The following is a 23,754-nucleotide window of genomic DNA, read 5'->3' on the forward strand; positions in this document are numbered from 1 at the left end:
AATACATATAATATGTGTACGTACAAGTTTTAAAAATGATGTAGCAGGCGCGCATTCTGAGACTTCTCTTCCCATCGTCACTTGTTATGCGAAATATCGCTCGTTAAGCGAGTAATTTTTCTTACAATTAATTTAGCTCGTTAAGGGAAATGCTTGTTATGCGAGGTTCCACTGTACATTTAAATTTTAATAAAACAATACCTGGAATATACATTACGCTCAACATTTTTTTTTTCAAATAAAGTTTATACATCAAGCAAAATTCATTTATTGGAAATAATTCAATGGAAATATAGACTTCGTTTATATTTTATTTCATTTTTATTTTCAGTTCGAACAGTTGTTATTTTAAATTCAATTTCAATTAATGCACTGCAGTACATTGTTCACATATCTTTCTCTCAGTGGCATTTTCATCTGTTTATATATATATATCCAGATGCAAATCACGGAATGTCAAGCTGTCCTATACAACTTAAACAACGACGACGAAGAACCCGGATGCCAGAACGCAGGAAGACACGCGGAGCAGTTTATTTGTTAAGATCATTGATGTTTTCTTGTTTTAATATGCAGCCATTTTATGAGTTTATTTTCTAGAAAATGTGAACTTAAAAATCAAATAATTTTGATATTTCCTTGTTAAGTATTATTCGCAATATACTAATTCTAATAATAAGTACATAAACTCAAATATAAAAAAAATGTAGGAGTAATATATATTAAGAATAAATATGTTATTTTGAGAAGTACACTAAATAGGTTTAAATTGGAATACCCAGAAACGGTACTAACTCATATTAACAGGTTAACGAGATTTAGTGCGGACATCTTTTTCTTCCTCGAGTAGTCTGGTAATTCGCAGATGATTTACGTGCACAGCCGAGTCGTAAATCAATTCAACTCTAATATGTAAGGTTGAGCCGGAGAGTTGGATGAAACGAAGAAGTCAGTGACTATGGTAGCGGTAAAGTGTATAAATTTCAAAGTCTAGGTATTCTATAAAATACCTAAGCTACTAGGCATAACGATTTGTATTTTGCATTATAATTTACCACGAGTCATACATAATATTGAATTATACACTTTGCCGTTAACAAATACAACGATATATGCGTGGTCACAGCGAAAAATCTTATTGATAATGAAGGAGAGAAGAACAGGGAGAGGAGAGTCGAAATGAATGGAATTGTATTTATTTACCTTGAGACTTTTTCTTGTCTGATACGTGGTTCGTCATCGATGCTACCATTATGGCCGCTCTTTGTCCAGATCGCCTCGCTATGCGCGTCCGGTAAATTAACGACACCTGCAACGTAACACAAAAATGAAACAAAGACAGAATAAACGAAATGCCTACAGTATTTATATAAGACGATGAAAAATTCGTAATTTATTTCCTTTCGGCGCGGACGATTTGTAATTATAAAATTTCATTTAGCCGAGAAAAGCAGTTTCACGCTCACGACCGCGCGCATTTTTTCCCTTGCCTTCTTCATCATCATCATCATTATTATTTCTTCTTATTTTCTTTTGCTGGTGTACGTTGTTGTTGTTGTTACTTTTTACCTGTCTCTCTCATTCTCATACACTCTTCCCTCCTTCGTACATCTTCGACTAAAGACTTATCTTTTATACTTCGTTTAATACATTTTAAATTACACCATAAAGCGGCACATCATTAATTTTATAGCTTTGGACACGCTCTTCTTGCTAAATGATTGACAGATTCACTTTTCGTCTTCCTCCGCTGCGGCACAATACATTTAACCAACTCCGTCCTTCCTATAAACTCGCTGCGGTAGTCTCACAGTGTCTTGAGCACACAAAGAAATACATCGGATAACAACAATAATAATATGTATTTAAATTGGATTTTATTTAGTACAAAAGAAATGCAGTTGCTTTGCTCAAAGTGTATTATTGTCATTGAATAATCCTTATTTAGTAAATAAGTAGCTGAAAGCAATTATGTGACTACATTTAGTTCGGTCACAGGAATCACTGAGTCATCCAATCTCTACAAGAAAGTGACTATTGTTTAAACAACCAACCGCAATTCAGATTCACCTGCATTGATATAAAATTGATCACCCGGAAACATTGTTTGGTCAATGATGCAGCAAATTAGTTTCAAATTTCATCTCTTAATCAGATATTCGGTTTCCAGAAAACTGATTAAACTTATCTGACTGTACAATTATATGTTTTAATAAACAAAAGCATTTGATAAACACTACGTATATGTTTATATTTGGAAAACAGCTTCAATTATGTTAAGTAAATATTACAATACTTTTGGAACTAATCTTCATATTTAATAAACATTACATTTTGATTTATTCGTAAATATTATGCGAGACATAAAATTAAACTGCAATTGATCCAACATATTAAGTTGCTTACATTCTTAGAATTTGTAAATAAAAAATGAAGTTTATGATAGACATTCAACCTATCTAGGAAATATCTAAAAATATGTTCTAATTAATTAAAATGTAAAAGTATAACGTGTTCTATTAATTTGATTTGTTCAGTTACATATCACATACAATATTTAATCCACTTAATCTTAAAATGAATTTTACAATATATGAGCCGTTTTTTGAAGTGGAATCCATTTTTGGAAAAAAAAATAGTTCATAGTAATTTTAGTAATGCTAATAATTATTATTGTATAATAAAATTTAGCAACATCACCCGAATTGATTAACGTTTTCCAATATTTTTAAATTAATTCAAACGCAAACCCTTAAATATCTCAATGTATGAAAAATGGAATTATACCACTGTGAAATATGATTTTTAATGCTATCTAAACTGTTTTGTTATACTGGAAAATATACATTATTGGAATTTTATTGTAAATGAAAATTGAAAGAATAGAAAATAGTAAATTTTGTTGAAAAAGGAGCGATGAATGATTCAAAAGATACAAAAGCCAATTTCGTCGAGCCATGTACACACAAGGATAAATGAAAAATACTGGAACAATTGGTTTTTACGAAAAGTGATTCACGCGATTTATATCTTAACCATATACGTTTGTTTTTATATAACCAATTCGTGTAAGTAGGACAAGATGCTATAAGAACAGCAATTATTAATTACGTAGACGTATGAAGACGGCGTGGAAAAGTGGCATGCACAAGGCGTGAAGAGTGCTTCGTTTTAACAATTACAATGACCAAGGGAACGAAGAATTCAATCAATAATATACAATGCAGCGTGCATTTATTGATAAGGGAATACGCGAGAAGCGATGAATACACGATTCGTCGTATTCTCGGATGGCTCACACATGCACACCAACAATACACTATGCATGCCTATACATGCGGTTGTGGGGTATGTGTATGAGAGAGTGTATGTATACAAGTATATGCACAGATACATGGATTCACACATACAATGCTCGACGACAACAATAATGCAAGACGTCGGACGTGCTGTGCGAAAGGAGAAGGCAGTGTTGGTGATTGGCGACGAGACGTGCATTAAAAACGCATAATTAAAAACCAAGTCATTAGCCGTCCATCCACGAATAAAAGCCCTTATCCGAAGCGGACAAATGAAATTCAGATTCACAGAACGGACCTCCAGAGGACAAAGCCGAAGCCAACCAGCGTCGACCTTCCATTGAAAATTACCATAGATAAAGTGCAATTATGTTCTGGGAAGCGAGGAATATTTAAGATTATGATATCACGTCTACTTAGAAACGAACAGAATGAAACATGAACAATAAAAGAGTTTAGAACCGAATCGAAGGGGGAATTTTGAAATTGCGGTTTTCGGATCACCATCATCATCATTGCCTCCTTCTTGATGGTTTAACCAATTGTTTCGCTTCGGGAAATAACTAATAAATAAGTGATTTCGTGAAGCGTCTACGTGGTCGTGGATAACGCGGTTTCTGTTATTCTGGTTTTCATGTTTTCGCCGACGTTTTTCTTTGGAAGCATTGCGATTGATGCTCCTATTCCGAGAAACTTTTATCATGTTTGATGTAAAATATTGAACTATCTCTTAAATGCGTCCAGAAATTCAATGAGATAATTATATGTGGCTTTGCTGATTACTCTGAAATAGCGAATGGAGAAGTCCACTGGTTCAAAGATATTGACAGTTTCATTGATACACATTTATCTATGAAATAGTATATCTGTGTAAAATAACAGAAACTATTCTTGTAATCATATAATTAATATTATAGTGGCATTAGTGATTTCTTATCAACTAATTAATATAACTAATCAAATAGAACATAATTCAATAGCAACAGTAAGCTTTTTTTAATATTAATTACAGTAATAAACAAATTAAAAAATAATTTAGTAACAATTTACTAAATTCATATCTATTCCAAGAATTTTCCTGTTTGAAGTTGCTTTGTTAAAAAAATATTGTTAGTTTTAATAAATTAAGTGGTTTTTTATTCACATCGTGAGCGCTGAACGTTAACGAAGAAGAAAGTGTCGTTTTTTTAAGTAAAAAAATATAACGAGTGCATCATCATTAAAAGTATGCGTTAAAAAGAAAGCGTAAAGTCCAGAATCACATGTTCATTGCAACATCAATTTTGTTGTAATTCAGGTTTTTGTCTCATTTAATTCTTTCTTAACCAAATATTAGCTCCGTAATTGTGAAAGGAAACATCAAAAACAAACAAAAAATACACAAATAATTGGCATCACTATTTCCTGTTTGCTATTCTCCAGGGATTCGAAAAATCCAAAGAATCCTGTCTATAAACTCCATAAAAATTCAGGCATCGAGGACAAAGGCGATAAATTGCCGCGCGGAATAAAAATGGAGGAGACAGGAAATAGGAAAGAAGATTTGACGTTCCGAGTGCTTCGATGCCTCCTTTCGCGGTTTACCAGAAGCAGAAGTAGCGATTTGGACGGGTTCGGAATGTGTAATGAGGTCAGCACTGGTGGCGGGAGTACAGGAATCCCATTTTTGGGATCGTACCCTGGGAGAGAGAAAGAGATAAGGCTTCTTACGTCGATGAGAGTCTTTTTATCTGACGACTGGCTATTGCCGATGCCGACATCCGATCAGCAGGCAAGCAAAATTTCTTAATTAAAGAAAAAAACGAAGACATTCGACGTCCGATCGTTCTTCTTTTTTAATCTTTTTGCCGTCTGTGATAGTTCGAAGCGTTGCTACTGAACACACGCATTTATGTAAATGCACTTAACAAGTGTTAAGCTTAAACTGATTTAAATGCAAGAGAAAAAAGGAGAAACTGTACGAGAGCCGACCGTAGTATTTGAATAATTGCCACGAACAAACAAATCAAGGAGCACTTCAGATAAGATTACTGTTTTCTTTTGAACAACAAATATAGTTAATTACCTTACTCAACTGGAATTCAAATTTTCCTTAGAATACGCTGCTAATGGCTGAAGGTATATTGTTTTGATTGATCGTATACATAAGTGCGATAATTTATAAACAATGTTTGGTCTAGACTAGTCATTCTTAAAGTTTTCCAAATATAATAACAGTGTTTCTTTTTCATTCTGACTTCAATCATCAAAATGAAGATTTATTTTAAAGCTACACGATTGTACAACAACTGGTTCAAATGAATTTAAATTCAAAAATATATTAACATAATGATTGACCAGATTTATCCAATAGAATTATTGTTCGTGGTTTTATTTTAATATTATCGTTATCTTAATTTACAATCAGTCAACCTAAGATTTTTTTTCATAATTTCAAGACACCTTTCGTTTTAGGACGAAATATAACTAAATAAAATAACATATGTTTATTATTGCATTTTTCTTTAGTTCGCATAAAATAGATAGATTATTTTTAGTTTTATTTTAACTTCTGGTGTAGACTTACCAACAAAGGCCTCGCAGAAGAGGCGGACGGACTGTCCCACGCTGACTTCCTTATCATTCGACACGTAAGTAATCTTCGGATCGTCTGGGATTTTGTCTGAAAAACGAAAACGGATACCACAATTAAATTTGAATCCAATTAATTGTCGATGAATGAAGCATGCAAACAACATCTCCTCTCTCGTCAGGTTTCTTATTTGGAAGGCTTCCAATCTGCACTCCCATTGTGCATCTACAACTACTTGCACTCTATACTACATATATACATTTTTTTTTATGTTCATCGTGCAATTCATATTTTTTTTTGTAATACAATTGGCTGACAACACACTAAGAGGCTGCGGGTATTTTTAGAACTACGTCCAATTAAAGTTAAATTGCGATCCGGAGGAGAGCTTGACGGAATACCTGGAAAAATAATATTGCTCACCACGCGAGAGATACCATTCTTACGGCGTTTGCAATTATGGACATAATTAACTTCAGCCCATCAAATCAACAATATAATAATTTCATGGCTGCTGACGTCCACAATAGAGACTATAAACGCAAAAACGAAATAAAAGAGGATGATAGCCTCGGGTCATTTATGTTCCAATTAAATCTTTTTCTTGGTGCTATTTATATGCATTCTCTAATGCTCCCGACGTTCGGGTACAACAATAAAACTAATTCGTCCAGATGGACACGTTTGCATCACATCTGCATGCGCCTCATTTCGATTCGATACCTTTCTTCCGTTTACTGACATGAGTCATCTTGCAAATGTGTTCTCATGCCTTCTAACAATCAATCAAAAACTATTGATCCGTCCGTAATTTGTCAAATGAGCGAGCGTCCGTTGAAACATTACGCTTTTGAATCATTAATGCCGTCGATACATGTCCAGTTCACAGAAATACCTGGCCTGGTATCGTTCCTGTAATTACAGTCAGAAACATTTATGTACCTTTACTATATTGGTAAAAGCGAAGACTTCGAACGTTACCCGATAAAGTTGATTACTTGTTTATGATTTATTACTCGGAATAAAATAATTATCAGGTATGGGGATACACATAATTGCAATGCACGGCTACTGCAAGAATTCCGTAATAAACAACAAACTAATGAGCTGACGATTATAGCCACACTAATTGACACTGTCGAAAAGGAAACGAGACAATAAGATGCAGACATTAATAGCAACGTGCATGAAGTTTTATGATGTAACTGATGTTTCAATTAATGAAACAAATATTTTTATCGATTATAACCATATCAATATATTATATATTAGAAAATATAATGAACTTTTGACGTTCTATTAAATCATATAATAAAAATAGATAAAACCAATATAAATTTGTCACGTTTTACAATTCTCAACTAATAAATTCCAAAGATGAAATCGGGATTATTCACCTTATTTTTATTATTTTAAATCAATGGATTTAAGAAAATTTCCGGATTTCTACTCGTATAGTGAAACATAGTCAAAAATACAAAGTAAACAAGATTTAAAAATTATGTAGCAGACGCGAAATCCGGGACTTCTCATCTCATCGTTATGCGAAACGTCGCTCGTTAAGCGAATCATTTTCTTATAATTCATTTAGCTCGTTAAGCGAGGTTCCACTGTACTTGTTTTATTATTATTATTTGCCAGTGTAATCTTTTGAATGATTAATTTGAAAATGTATAGTTTTCCAAGTTAGTCTGTCCACTACAAGTCTATTGATTATATTAAATATTAATTTGTTTGTGGGAAATAAAAATTCGTGGCCATCTTGGTGATTTGAGTTTAGAAGCAAACATATGAAACATATTGTTGTTATCGATTGTTTGTATTTTTATGTATATCTTGAAAACTTAATATATGTGGCCAATAAATATGTTACATAATAACAACAAAGTCAAAAATTAATAGTAAATAGACAATCCAACAGTTTATATATTTTTTTATAAAATTATTACGGTTAAATCAAAGTCATTGCTCATTGATAAACAATTAGTATCAAAATGTATATATTGCTCTTAAAAAATTAATGATCCCGATGCAATTAAAATATCGTTGACTTAATTAATTTATAATTGCAATGTCGAATGGGACTAGTGCAGTAGCTTGAAGCTCGTTCTCTGCTCCGTCACGGTTAGCTGCCAACTCTATCCAGTTTACAGTTCCAACTTCATTATTTAAATGAATAAAGCCTTTTCTTGCTTCACTTCTTTAGACGCAACCGGATAAGAAATAATGAAAGAATCCCATTAAGAATGTAAATGCTCCTGGAAGCAAAAGTGATTGACACAAACAACGATCCTTATAATTGCTCATTTTCAAATCACGACGAGATGTGTGTTGGCTCTGTGTTAATTAGTAGGAGCATCGGAACAATGAGGATGAGGCCCCCGCAGACACGCCTCTGCGTTGCATATGCCTAAATGAAACTTAATTACAATTAAACAATCTGCGTGATTTCCAAAGAGTTACGTGAAGTCGATTCCGGAAATTAATTAAAATGTATGTTATAATTAGCGGTTTTATGTAAGACCATAACTTTATAGTGGAAGCGTATAAGGATGCGCTAGTATGCATCGGGGTGGTTTCGTTTAAGAGAGATAGGATTCTCGGAACTGAATTTCAATTTAGGTTAAACATTTAATTACACTGCACTGCCTGAAAGTAAAGCAATTGGAGAGCGCGTAAAGCGCATGAGAATTTCTGAACCATAATGCAATTAATTGGTTAGTTCTATTAATTAGAGACCGGACTTTCTGAATGGATCTGCCGTGGAAGCAGGTGCACAAAATCACATGTATATTTGGTAAAGGACATTCAGGAAATGTTTAATTTATGATGCCGGGTTTCACAAGGAGAACGAACTTAGAGTTCTCTCTCTCAACACACACGCATTCTCCACAATTCCCATTCAATGTAGTAGTTTCATATATTATTCATGCAAATATAATTCAATCGCTTTCATTGATTAAAACCCATGTAGTAGTTAACACTCGGTTTGCATTTGTGTGTGGTTGGACCAGTTGCGAGTTTTTTTTTTCAGTCCCTCTCGTTTGGAACAAAGACATTTGATAATAAATAAATCTCGGGGCGAGAATAAGAATGAGCGCGAGAGAGACAAAGATATGTGCATGCATATACAGGATAGCACCTTGCTTGCTGCACACGTGGCCATTGTTTCGCAGGCTGAGCAGGATGTGCGTAGGCCAGAAACGAAATCTGCTTTAGAAATTTGTCGAATGCATATGGGACTCATTTGCGTGTGCGGGAATAGAGCCGAATAAATAAAATGTGGTGCAAAATGCAGACGTGGGCGGACACATCGATTTTAGATTAACGCACACCATTTGCACACACCACACTCCCAACGGAAACAAGAACAACGGGAACACCAAAACTACCCGATAAATATTTTAGCTGTTGGCTTGGCAACACTTCAATGTATTATGCAGGCTCTGTACACACCGATCAAATGCATGACAGAAAAATCGTTTTTATTGCACCTCAAGTATTGAGGTCATTCATATAACTATGGTTTGCAAGACAACTTTTACAAAATTTTATTCTGTATCGTATTTATTCATTCCAGAAAATGTATCCCTGATATAATATATTTACGTTCATTTTAATTTACTATTACATATTGAATTTACGTTGGTGGAATTTACTGATAACTATGACAACTTGCTCAACAATAGGTAAGAAGTATACTAATATAAACTAATTGTTTTCCATATAAAATTCATTAACAATGATGTAACAGAAGTAAGATTTTTTATAAAATTAACAAAAGTAATTTCTATATTATGTAATTACAATTATATTTTTCACTCGTTTATATAACATAATAATTGATAAAACATATACCAAACTTTAAGTTTAATTTGTGTTAATGGTATTTATAACAGATCTTTTTCATCATCAAGTTTTGCAAACAAAAAATAATTAAACCATTAGTTCATTCAATAATGAGTCATAATTTACTAATTTATGAAGTAAAATCCAATTGTCAATGTTTCAAAACTATTTATTAAAGGTTTCAATCAAATTGTATATAAATTCAATTAATAAATTACATTAGTTTCCAGTCAATATTTTTGTTAATTCTATAGATTTTTATGTTCGTAAAATGTAGTAATATAATAATTTGAAAGATGTAATAGACGTTTTGTTAAGTGTTACCAATCACAACAAGCAATTCAGTAGAAAATGAAATTGTCCTCAGTAAAAAATATATGAAAATACCATTGTTTACGATAATACACTGTTCTTATAATTGCATTTTAAATGGATTTCCGTTGGTAAACACAGGCATTACTTTTTTTTATGAACATCAATAATAATGAATGTAATATGGCCGAGTGCAACGCTTCTGGTGTTCCTTTTTTTCTTACTCAATCAACGCAATACAGCACATCAAACACGATGGATTAAAAGCAATAATAACAATGTTTCAATTGATTTATTCTCTAGTATTTTTATTTAGACTGTAACATTCCTTCAGTATGTTTAAATATTAAATTTTGTAGTGGGTATATAAATGTGATATGAAATATTACAGGGAAATATTGAAAGATATTCAAATAATAATCGCGATGTGTATTTTATAGAAGTAATTATGGAATAATGTGTCATAGGAAAATCCCCTGGAGGATGATGCAAGCAAGAACATCAGATAAAATCTGCTGCACCATTGTTAGAATAATATATCTGCAAGCCGGAAATAATTGCAGAAGTTACGTAACTCAACTAGGACGGGGGGAAAATCCAATACCTGCGACAATTATTGGAAATTTTACGGCACAGGAAGGCAACGTATATTTCTATAAAAAGTTGATTAACATTTCTACGAAAATCATATCGCTGAACTATGTGTTTTAACTATTTCCATAAAAATGTTACAAATGTTTTTGTGTTGAAATGTATATAAAAAATTATTTACAAACGTCGATTGGAAACCGGAACTTAAATTGAATTTATCGTTTCTCCGAATCCTGCACGCCGTGTTATTATATTATAAAAAGTTTAAACGCTGAATCGGAACTATTCCTACAAATCACTGTAATGTGTAGTTATTCATTGATTCAAGTAGTGTAATTTGCTATAACTAATTATTTCGCTCGAATCATTTTATTTTTAATTATTTTATCATTTTATTTTTAATTAAAATGAATTAACAAGTTTATATTAAATATCAATATAACTGAATATTGGTATCGAGATTTGCATTCTAAAAAATGGTAACAAGAAAATATAATTTCCTGTGTAAAGTAACATTTATATCATGCGATTCAACTGTATGACATTCTACACTAGAGGAATAGCTCACACTTGATACAATCTGTGAAATTAGACCCAAGTTTTCCGGTTTTTATCAATTCTGAGAATTCGAAAAACGTTGCTTTCTGTACAGTGACTACCTTCAATTATATTCAACAGCTGAACAAAAATATATACAATGTTAATTTAGTTTTTTTTAAATATAGATAATACGAAGTATTAATAGTTATTTCATAAGAATTTCTTAATTAAACATATTACGTAACATATACATTTCTTTGAGATAAAATATTGGACACTGTTCTAAGGGAAATGGAAGCAGAATTCGGGGAAGTTTGAGTTCATCAATCATCAGGTTTCCGCAGTTTATGAGCTCGCACATCATAAATATGGTTTGGTCCGTTGAAAGCGAGCTCAATTACTAATTCCAGTGAATAAAGAAACATTTGCAGATTGTGCGTGACACATGTCTCTACCCTCAGAACGTGGAGAATTGTGCATATAAGCTAAAGTAGAGTGAAGAGAGTAAAAAAAATGGGGCCACATGTGATATCGTACACGGTATGTCGGAGGGCTAATTTGCATGCCACGTGCATATTTAAAGTGAACGGAAGGAACGAACCGCAAATGTATCAGCACAATGGGCATAGCGACAAAAGGTAATTTTCGATTCGAAAAAGGAGGTACAAAACGGAAGAAAAGGCTACCGGTGGGTACGTACAAAATACAAACAAGAGGGAGTGGAGAGGTTGGGGAGAGAATGCAAATTAAATGCAATTTGCATACACTGCTAAATAACGTGGAAAGAAAAAAGGGAAGAACGAAAAAAAAAATGTTGTGTGTAAAAAGAATGAAATAAGTAAAGGAAATTGTGGTACGGCGATTGTAATTTCTGCGCGCACCTGTGCATAGGATTGCGTGCGTTTTCCATGAAACCCATGACGCCCCCGCTGGGCGGCCACCTGGGCCCTTGTAACGAGGTTTACATTAATTTATATGCCCACACGACTTTCGCAAATTCCACCCATGCACTTACCGAAAACTCTTAGCTGGATCGTGTGCGTGTATACGGTGGTATCGTTGCGCAACAGGCAGGTGTAGTTGCCTGCATCCTCCGCCGTTATCGTCTGCGTGTAGATGGTCTGGTTAGCGCTTTCCGGATATAGGATCAACCCGGATACGGATGACGACCATGGGTACAATCTACCATCCTTCAACCTGAAACAAATTTCAAAACCGTTACCAAAAAGAATCAAAAGTATACCTTTTACAATAGACTGCCTAGTAGATAGGTTTGATGCAAAACTTATATTCTGCGACAGTATTATTATAATCCATAATGTCATAAATAAAATTAAAAACAAATTTATTTTGATGCAATTTACTATAGACACGCTACAATTTTACCTAATTCAACTATTCCTTGAATTAATTATGATGTAGTACATTAAATTAAATAACTTAACTTATCAAAATTAAAGTAATTATTATTACAAATTATCTTGAAAATAATACTACTTAAGCATCGTGAACATACAAAAATAGGTGTTAATAGTTTAGGCAAAATGAGAATTGAGGGAGTGGAATTGGATGTGGTTAGAATTAATGATCATGAGCGATCATTATAAGACCATTAATCAATTTAGTCTCTTATCTGAGGCCTTGCTGGCGCATGAACTATATTGAATAAGTGCGATTAATCTGAAAGTGGCGATATCAATTATCCTTGCATTTATGAATAAAACCAGAAATTTACAATAGACCTGACATGAACTGCAAAATAAGCACTATGTTTGAAAAAACGTCATTCGGAAGATAACATATGCTACTATAAAGTTTTGATTGCGCGCCACTCTAGATTTATGATTAAAATAATTGAAAGGCTTTATAGAGAAGATTACAAAAATAAAATAAATATATATATTTATAATAATTGCTAAGGATTATTAACCCGTATTACTCTGACTATAAAATGATTTCGATTTTCAAGATACAAACCAAATTTATGAGACTAAAGGCAGTAACAATGTATTTTATTATATAAATAAAGCATGAAGTATTGTTCAATGGTGTTGGAACAGTAACATTTTTTATTATGTATATACACAAATGTATTTCGGAAGACTTAAATAATGTAAAACTAAATGTGTGTGTATATCGTTCAACAGAAATAATATTGGTTTCCATCCTGTGCAACGCATATCGCCGTTTACATTGATGTCATTCGTGGAAACAGCGGAAGCTCCAAACGCCATTACATAATTCCATTTGGATCGAATATGGAAATATGTAATCAAAAAGCAATTTCGATTTATCGTTTCCCGGTACTGGCGTATTCGAATTTCCCGACGCGCCGCGCCATCTGAAGAGACACGTGAAGACAGACCAAACTATCCTCAACTGCGCCTCTGAATTTCTTCGGAACTGTCAATATTGACGGCGGCGCTTGCCAAGAAAATACATTAAATTGAATTTGACAAGACCATGTTAGGACGAGGTGGATCGTCCTCATCTCTTTGGCAAATATTTGAGCTACAATCCACATGCTTTTCCAGAGACGCGCAGCTTCAAGCGATTAAAAAAAAACTCATAATATAACCGATGCAGTCAGCAACGATTGCGCAATGCGAGAACAATTACAAAGCGCTCCGTAAAATTCTTAACATTTAACAAACGACATCCTGCTTTTCGGGGACTTTCCCACAACCATAGCCGTCTAAAATGCATTTGCTGTTTACTTTAATGGAAGTAATCATAAGTTTCATCAGATTAAAAAGTATTTTCGTTATTCCTGGTGCGCGTTTCAAATCTATTTTAGGTGATGTAAAATGTCAATGATTATTTCTCGAAATTTAGTGCTCAAATGAGTCGCATATTTTTCTTTAGCGGCCTTTTAATGATTCCGCGAATGAGAGTTGTCTGTTTGGAGTAAAAGTTTTTTTTTCTCATTTTTTTTTTGGCAGAATGAACTGAAAGGAAAATTCAACGAAACTTTGAGCCGGAAGTTGGGAGAGTCGTGTACGGATGTCCGTTCAAAAAAAAATTACATTGTGTCGACGGATTTTGAGCGGACGAAGATTGAATTCTAAGTGGATCGTGACAAAAATTGACTTGTAAAAAGGGTTAAATGAATATTCATTGTTGGCGTAGAGTTGGAGGGGGATCTCATTAGGCTGCGCTAATATGCATTCAAAAGTGCATGTAATCCTTCGAGGAATAATCAAGAGTAATATGGAAAAATGCGATGGACTTTTTTTTTGTTGTTGTTGCCGTTGTAACAGAAATCAAGGTTCGCTGCGTGTTCAGTGCGCGAAACAGAGCGTCTAATTATGGCGATTCCCACGTACGAAGACGGGAGAAGGGTTGTGCAGATGGTCATGTCCTTGTTGTCTCTGCTGTTGCTGATCGTGAAGTATACTCCCTACTGGATGATCGGATTTCGCCCTTTTGCGGAAGCGCTCAATCCATGAGCAATTACTAGTGAAGTGTCCGAGCCCGCTAGATGTCATTACACAAATGCCTATAATCCGCGATATATTCCCCGAAGTTGTTATGTAATATTGAGTACAGACACGCGGAGCAGAGCGAGTGACAAACGGTAACATGCTGGGAAAAAAGTTGTCACACTCATATGAACACAGCTCGGCTTTAACTCATTACACACCGACGACATCTTTTTGTGTCGTCGCTGCGAAAGACACAAAACGAAGCACGTTTCTTCCTGCTCTCTCTTTCTTTCTCTTCATTTTTTACCTGCTCTCTGTCGCTACCTTTCCTTCTCTTTCCACCCATTTAGGACCATGATGTTCTTCTTTTTGTCGTTCTCTGGCAAAAATTACGGGGCTCAACACAATGGAACCATTTCGCTGAAGTCGAATTCGCACCGCCGCAATTACACTAATTACACTTAATTGCAATCGCCAAAAACTCGATTCGATTGCGAATTCCGAAAAAGACTGTTCAACTTGTTTGCCGTTCTCGGAAAACTCTTATCGCCAGCAGTTCCAATATACGTACGCGCTTATCAATTCTTGCAAATTTTACTTTGTACACAAACCGCAAATATTGATATCGGAATATTACAGTTCAGCTTGTTTTCTGAGTAACAGCTGCGAACTTTCGCACAATAAAGCGTTACTTGTCATGTAACTTTTACTTGGAAACTTGTACATGTAAACTTTTAATAATGTCACTAATTTATAAATATACATACAAGTATACAATTATCTGTCAAACAACTACAGCAACATTTTTAGACTGATCGTTTCCATGATAGAAATGTACGACATTTCGAAGCTTATTTCAAAGAGAAATCTAATTGGAATTAGAATTGGTTATCATCTAAAAAATACCTATTTCAACCATTCTACATTCTTTTAAACCATGAAATAGTAATTTATAATAAATATACTTCTTCATATGTAAGAGTTGCAAAGGTTATTAGCATTTTATAAAGTCGTGTACATTGCATTTTAAATTGGCAATTAATTATGATAAACTGATGATTCAAAATTAATAGAAGATGGAGAAATCCATTAATGAATACAAAAATAAACAGTCCTGTGCAATGTAAGTAATTGAGCACATTTCATTGATAAATACAAGTACTTTATCAACTTGTACGTGATACTTGTCATCTAGTTTTCTTCAGGTGGGATGAAAACAATTTAACTGAAGAGGTATGATCATAAATATTAATAGGCAAGTTGCATTTCGTTGGAGCTGAGGAAAGAATTAACATTGCAAATCTACAAAAACCGGAAAACCGGAGAAGCTCGCCCATGCCATATTATGCAAATACATACATATGTTTCTACATGTGCACCGCGTTTTTTGTATTATTTAGCAATTAGTGTCCTCCTCCAGCCAAAGGGAGGAAAACAAAGGAACAAAAACAAAACACCGACGTGTCTTTAACCGCAGAAATTACACGGCATTATTTAAATTGAAAATTTAGGTGAAACAGACGCAGAGCATTTATGTAAATGCGATTGGCTGGCTGCTTGCACATGCACACACATGCATTCCGAGATTCTTGCGTGCTTCTTGTCGCCGGTTTCGCATTTTTTCCTCCATCCTTACACGTGTAAAATAAGGTTAATGCATTTGTGCATTGTCCCGGATTTGCGCCTTTTTTCTTTCTTTCTTGTATGTGTGTGCATTGTTTATGCTTGAGCCTCAACACCGTCCACTCTTGTGCAAAAGCATGTCTTAAAATATTTTCAAGTGATTAATGGAACTGCAACGCGATGCCAGACGTGCAGGACACCTAAACAAAAGGCATTTATGATTATAGCAGATCCCAGGAAAACGTCAACGCGAATGAGCGATATGCAAAAGAGAGAAGGTTGGAAAATAAATGGTCACCAAGCAATAATTGTGTCTACGCTTAGGGACAAGCAGTATACAACGAACAATATTGGACTCAATCCAAAAGAAATATGAAAATTGCTATAACCAAACGGACATGAAAGTAATAACAACCTCGGATTACATAACGCAATCAACATGAAAAAATAGCGGTGTAAACTATTTACTATTCTTAATTACACGTGCATGTTTTTTGTCTTCTCATAAATTAATCTAATTATAGAAGTGAAATATCTCAAGTTTTTTTTTGCATATGCGACTCTAATCACATGTTTCACTAATTAGTCTTGAGTCAATTATAATTTGTCTAATCATAATTTTAAACTAATTAAACTGTTATTACTTCAATGGAATCTAGTCAATATAACCATTATTTTCTAAATCGCATTATACAAGTTAATTTTAAACAAATATATTTTTTTGATACTCTGCATGAAGATAAAAAAAAAGTTAATTACAAGAAGCAAGCAAATTCCTTAAATATAAAGAAAAACAAAGAAAATAGTGTTTATGTGGTTGTTAGTTAATAAAGATATATTGTTTTGTTAATTGTTTGTGAAAGAAAAATTATAAAGAAAACAAACAAAAGATATTATTATTATTATTATTATTAAAATAGAAATTATTATTGTTTAATATATATTTATTAGTAAATACGTCAATACTTTGAGAATCAGCAAGCTGATTATTTTTGTAAGGATGAAAATTATGGATGTTTTAACAATTTGGCTGTCATTGAAACACATTAAAGAATATTGAAAGCAGCTTAAATCTCTGTAACATTCTGCTCCCGATGACTCATCAACGCAAGTGAAGCATATTTTCGGATAGTAATAACAATTGCATAAGTCTGTTTGAGTTCCATGAAAATCATTCGCACATCGCAAGTGAATTCATATTAACGATAATAAGAAATATGAATTGCACTTCTAATGTATGTTATTAGTCAACTCGGTGGAATTCATATTTTTGGACGTATTTCGAGAAGCTGTAAATGGAACACTTTCCAAATTAGTCATGATTCATGAGCTATAAAAATGTGTACAAAATTGTAGATGTACAACCTTACAACTTATAAACTAAATTTCGAATTTAGGGATTTCTTTTTTTGTCAATTTTGGTAATAAGTTTATTATTTGTAAGATCAGGTAGGTTTCGAAAATAATATTTTTTAACTGTTCTTTCCACAATATACTAAAATAGCCTTGAGAGCGACACAAATTTGATAGCTATAAATCTAATAGCTCCTGTCAAAACGGCCCAAGCGTTTCAAGTCTACTTTTAAGATTTGATTCAAGCTTGGTTTGTAATTTTTATGTAACAAATTTACCAATAAATATTGTTTGTTAATAATTAATTAAATATTATAATATAGGATGTTAAAAAGAATTACCAGTGATGATATATAAAAGTTATTAGTTTAAGTGGATCAATCCAATGGGAATCGAGGAAATATTAGTAAATTAAATAAAATGAAAAGGAATATATTCTGTGCATTATTTATTGTAGTCGTTTGTTGTAGAAATTATACCTTGTATCGAAGCTAGTAAATTATAACTCTTTCGTTCTGAATTAATAAAAGGAATTTGTGAAAATACATTTGGTTGAGAAGGAGGAGTTGGGCATATGCTGACAGAAACGGTTCGAGCGGACGACTATCGAAAGGACCTAGGTAAAAATATTGAACTGGAAATTATAGGTTTCGTGCAGATATCTGGTAGAGAGGAGCAAACGATGCCTCCGCCCCGGGACGTTCCACGTCCTCTCCATCCTTATTTTCATTTCATTTTTTATTTTCAAAAGCACATATTGATTTATGAACTCTTCCTCTGTCTCGACTCGTTATAAAACGATAAAAAAAATGAGAAGAGGAACGGCGGACCATCGGGGGTAAAAGTGGAGTTTCCGAGAAGATCAATGGTATTTGGTATGAAGTGAATTGGAGACCGACCAGATATAATCCTCTCGCAGTTGTCCGCTCGTAATAAACACCGTTCACATTTGTAAACAGGTTGTTGGTTCACATCCTTTTGCAGGAGCCTCTGCAGCTTTTTATTGGCGCGCATACTTTTATAATGCACTCTTGGACTAACTGTTACAGAATATCATTGCCTTATTCCATCCATGAAGAACGCGATACGGACGGAGAGCACAACGAAACGACTAGGAAGAAGAAGAAAATAAAAAAAAGAGGACGACGATGAACGAAGAAGAGGATGGAAGCGAAAAAAGAACAGGACCCGAAGAGAAGACTAGAAGAATAAATAAATAAATGGCGAGACCCGCAATTGTGGTGCCATTTATTAACTTGTACGTTTCTTAAATCAAAATCGCTTTACGCTCTGCTTCCCTCTGACAACGTCATTACGGCATTACACTGGAATTACACGGCACTCTTCGTCTTTTTTTCTTCTTCCAAACCGAACGGAAGATAGTAATGACCAGAGCCTTTTTTCTGTCCTTTCAAACGAAAAATTATTTAATCGAAATGTCATGTTTTCAACTTCGCTTGAATTACATTTCTACTTCCTACATTTATCATAGCATTTCATTAAACTAACAATCCAACTGTTGTTTTCAACAAGAACACACTTTGATCGATTTCCAAATTCATGTGATTATTCTGAAGAATGATATGAAGTCTTGAAAAGCAATACTAAATATCATACAATTGTTATTATATTAACAACGCACTCGCGTATAATTTAACGCAAAGGCTGCTGAAAAAATTAAAAGTCGTATATAAAACGCATAATATATTCTAAATTAAACATTTAATATAAATGTCAAAAGTCACTTTTAATCATTGCCTTTATATTTTTTTGTACGTGAATGCAATACCATTTTTATCGGGCTAAAATGTGTTTATTGAGATTTAATAACGTTAAAGCGTTTATTTAAAGCATTATGAAAACATTTTAGAATTTCCTTAAATTAATTAAAAACCGCATTTGCATGTTTCATGTTTACAGTAGTTTATTTCGTCGAATCATGTATCATGCATATATAATTTTACTCTGTATATAACTAGGTTTCAATTAAAAAATAATCTAAGATAACTTGAGTAATTAATTCATTTATCTCGGCTTAATTAAATGAAACTTCGATGTTAAAACGAAAACTGAACCTATTAGTTTGTAGAAAATAATTGTTTTCTGGTAGCATGATTGCATCCGGTGAAATTAATTAAAGCCACCGGACGGTAAATTTAATTAAACCACTAAAATTGTACGGGTTTTGTAATTAGATTTTTGGTTCAATAAACCAGTCTGTGGCTTTATATTCGATTTGGATTGTAATTCAATTTTGATCAAATGTTCTCGAGGCGCATTCTTCTCTGATGTGGGATAAATGCAGTTCGTACAAACGGACTGCGAATTTCCTGTCGATTTCCGCGAATGCCGCTGAAGCTAATATTAATTGCGATTTCCAAGAACACTTATTGTTATTGACACTCTGCTGAATGACTTGGCTTCGGTAGTGGACATGCGGTGTGCGCTGCAAATTACGACCAATTGCATAAACAACGTTACAACAACGCAATGCGAGGAAAGGAGAGGATGATCCTTCGAGATGGGCGAAAACAGAAGACCGAACAATAGACATTTCCTATTTTTTTCCACGCAAAAACATTACCGGCCGTTACGCAACGGTCGCGTCGGGTGGCTGTTATGCAATTCAGTCAGTATATAAGTGCGAGTGCGGTTGTTAAAACCGCGCTTTCATGGAAATTGCCATGGACGTTAGTGTTGGTTGGCTCTTTCGTTTGACCCTCTTTATGTCGGGATTGTTTGAAATGATTTACTTTTACTTAAATATGATGTCTTGCCATTAGCTAGGCACTACCATCTTCCCGTCAAACCACATTTCATTACACGATAACAAAATTATTGTTTAACTTCTGAACATTATAAATTTTAATGACAAAAAAAATTATTAATTTTCTCATTAAAGTAATTATTTTCAAAGAAAAAATACACTTTTTTTTCAATTAATTTATATTCAAATATAAACAAATGAATGAATCCATAAATATTGAATTCATTAATTTCAGTTACACGAATTTAGTTGATCAATTTAAGGAAATTGAAAGAAAAAATAAGTATAATTATTTCTTTTACAATCAACAGCTGAAAGTACATTAACTAAATCTATTAGCAACATTATCGAAGGAAATGTTTCCTTTTAAACGAGTTTACATACTAGAACAAGTATTAATGACAATTAAACTAAATTGACTTCAATCTAAATTATTAAGTCAGTTTTTTTGTTCTCCAATTCTATATTGTAACATTCGATTTCTACAAGATGTATTTCAATGAAGCTCAAACTTTCACTTTTAATTGTTGTAATTAATTGCCATGTTGTGTAGGTTGAATCTAATTAATTATAAAAAATAAGCTTAATACTGATTTTACTAACAAGTAGATTATTTACGATTGTTTGAATATCTTTATAATTAATTCAAATATATTTTTTATATGTTTCAAATTACTTGCAAATAATTTTACAGTTAGTAGTTACTTATTTGAATAATATTTTGTTATTATTAATGAACATTATATATTATTAATTAGTACAAGATTTTAATTGCTATCACGTATGTCTATCTTATAAAAAATAGATTGTTGTCTATACCAATCGATCAATGTACTTGCCCAACATTCGATTATGAAATAATTTTAGAACTAGAGTTACCAAGCTAATATCGCGTAATTTATTATCAAATGTTACTGCGATCTTATCTGTCGTTAGTGAGTCACTGTTTTGATGGTTATCGGTTTACATAGATTTGTTGGAGCATCATGAACATGCGGTTGTACCGAGAAAACTGTTGCATATTTTAGTAGCGTGAGACGATTATATTTCTTGTATTTGCGGTTTCGACAAAATAAATGCGATATTGGTAGGCAGGTGTTCACGACATCTAGAATATCATTTTACTTGGAAGAAGTAGGCGAAAGCAAGGCGATTACGTGTCCGTTCAGGTTTAAGGGTTTTAGGTTATATCATCATCGATAAATTGTAATCGACATACATATTTTTAACGCTCCCGTAAGAAGCATAATCGTTTCCTTTCACCTGCAGGAAAAACCATTTCCGCCCCACATAAAAACCGAACGACGACTTCCGGCTTCTCCTTAAACGTCGTCTCCCATCTAGACGCATGCACGTTCTCCCCATTTCGTTTTGCTTCTCCTTTCTGTTTCAATTATTTCCAATTGCACAAAATGCCATCTTCGAACCGTTTTTATTTATATCGCTCTGTATTAATTGATGGCAGAGGCTCGAGGATGGTCGAAGAGGGGAAAACAGTGACAAGTTGCTCCTCGGATCCCCCGACTCAGTCGAGATTTATATCTACGGTTTCGATTTCATTCAACCGTTCCTCCTATCCTATCATTACTCTCTCTCTTTCTCACATCCATTCTGATATCTAAACGATGAAAGCGAAATATATTTATTTTAACCCTTTGATTTAAGTAAATAATCAAAACAAACCAATAGAATTTCTCGTTTCCAAACTATTTATAATTAAATTAGTAAATATTATAAATTTCGAAATAAATTCAATAACAAATATTATAAATAATAAAGAAATAATGACGATGTGGTCAACTTAGATCCTTGTGAAATAAAACCGCAATTCTAAGAAAATAGAAACTCAGTTTTCGGAAACATATTTCTCCAACCATTGTTTTCGGTTCTTTGAATTATTTAGCAAAATACCAATCATTAGGTAAAATAAATCAAATTTATGTTATAATTATATTAATTATGTCGCAAACTATGATGTTATTGTGTGCTTGTTATTTTTTAATGAATCAAAATTGATGGAATAAAACATTTCGAAATGTATCATAAAAGCCTAAAATAACTATTAAATATATTGCAAAAAATATTGTGCAGTTGTAAAGTAAAGAATGAAACACAATAGACTAGATTTTTCGGTGGTTGAACAATGTTTTCGCAAAAGTAAAGGAGCGTGAAATATGTGTATGGGAATTCAATGAAGAGGGTTTCTTTTTTGGAATCTTTAGAAAACTTAGGGCACAATAGCGGAAATGGCACATACGTTTCGCACGCTTATTTCTATATTCCAGAGGGGTAACGAGGTTTGTGTATGCGTGTGAAAGAAGAGAAACCTCCCAGGTTTTGACAGTTCCCCGAGAACGATGTCTATATATCAAACAAACATGCTGTCAGGAGCGAAATGGAAAAAGTTCCGACAACTTCCAGGAACCTACCCTTCGCGCGTATCTCTTCATCTCGTTCTTGAACTACAGCAGGTACCCCTTGCTGACTTCTAACAAGTCCCAACCACACATAGACTCTAATTCCAAAAACTAATCTCGGAATTGTTCTAACAAAACTGAAATACATGCATTCTTCTAACTCGTTTTCGTTTTTTTTTTTGTTCCTATTTCTTTCGTCGCATATTCCTTGTTCTTTCATTCATCTACATTTTTTTTCAAGTATAACGTATATATGGAAATAGGAAACTTTCTAACATTTTTTTCTCAATTGCAATTGCTGGAATTAGAATAAAAATGAAATGATAGAATTATCGAAATAAAAATATTATTGTTTCTTTTTTTCATAACTTGAATTGCTGAAAGTTTCAGTCTAATAATAGAATAATCGGATATATGTAAATATAAGTCTTCAAGTAATAATTTTCTTGCAATCAAATGGTTGGGAAAGCGGTAGTAGAACAGAGTAATAACTTGAAAACAATAAAACGTATAAATTTATCGTCGTCCGCTTCGGGGAAGGCAATTTTTGCATGAAATTACGTTACCCGTTTTATTATGATTATTATTATTCGTTGGTGGGTTTGATGGATGAAATATTCAAGGACCGACTTCTGTGCGCAATTTTTGTCCGACAGTAGTGAATTGGATTATATGCGGTGCATATTGATGGTTTTACAACTTCCGAGAAGAGGTATTGATTACATTTCAATATGAATGGTAATGATGTGAAAACGGGGCGCGATCCTCGGTGGCTGGGCCGAGACGACGGGGATACGATTTTCTCCAAAGAATGTCTCCACCAGAAAGGTAATTACGAGCGGGAATTCGTTGCCACAAAAGAGAACTAGTTTTACTCATTCGTGCGTCCCTTTCCTTCCGCGACCGTTCACCGTCTTCCACCTTTGTCTCTATGTGTGTACACGTTTGTATGTATTTTGAAATGTCCCCTGTGTGAGAAATATTCGCTTTATGTTCGTGTAATTTA

General features: G+C 33.4%; 1 protein-coding gene across 1 annotated transcript in view; it reads right to left on the bottom strand.

Moving 5' to 3' along the window:
* LOC108563685 (X-linked interleukin-1 receptor accessory protein-like 2) overlaps positions 1 to 23,754 on the bottom strand; it is a 38,773-nt gene that overhangs the window by 5,992 nt on the left and 9,027 nt on the right. The window contains exons 2-4 of the mRNA XM_017922430.1: positions 12,179 to 12,360; positions 5,866 to 5,961; positions 1,204 to 1,309 (exon numbers count right to left, since the gene is read on the bottom strand). Of these exons, the coding sequence (XP_017777919.1) occupies positions 1,204 to 1,309; positions 5,866 to 5,961; positions 12,179 to 12,360 (384 nt within the window). The remainder of the gene's footprint in view (positions 1 to 1,203; positions 1,310 to 5,865; positions 5,962 to 12,178; positions 12,361 to 23,754) is intronic.

This window comes from Nicrophorus vespilloides, unplaced genomic scaffold (assembly GCF_001412225.1).
Source record: "Nicrophorus vespilloides isolate i.1.1-1 unplaced genomic scaffold, Nicve_v1.0, whole genome shotgun sequence".
NCBI lineage: Eukaryota > Metazoa > Arthropoda > Insecta > Coleoptera > Silphidae > Nicrophorus > Nicrophorus vespilloides.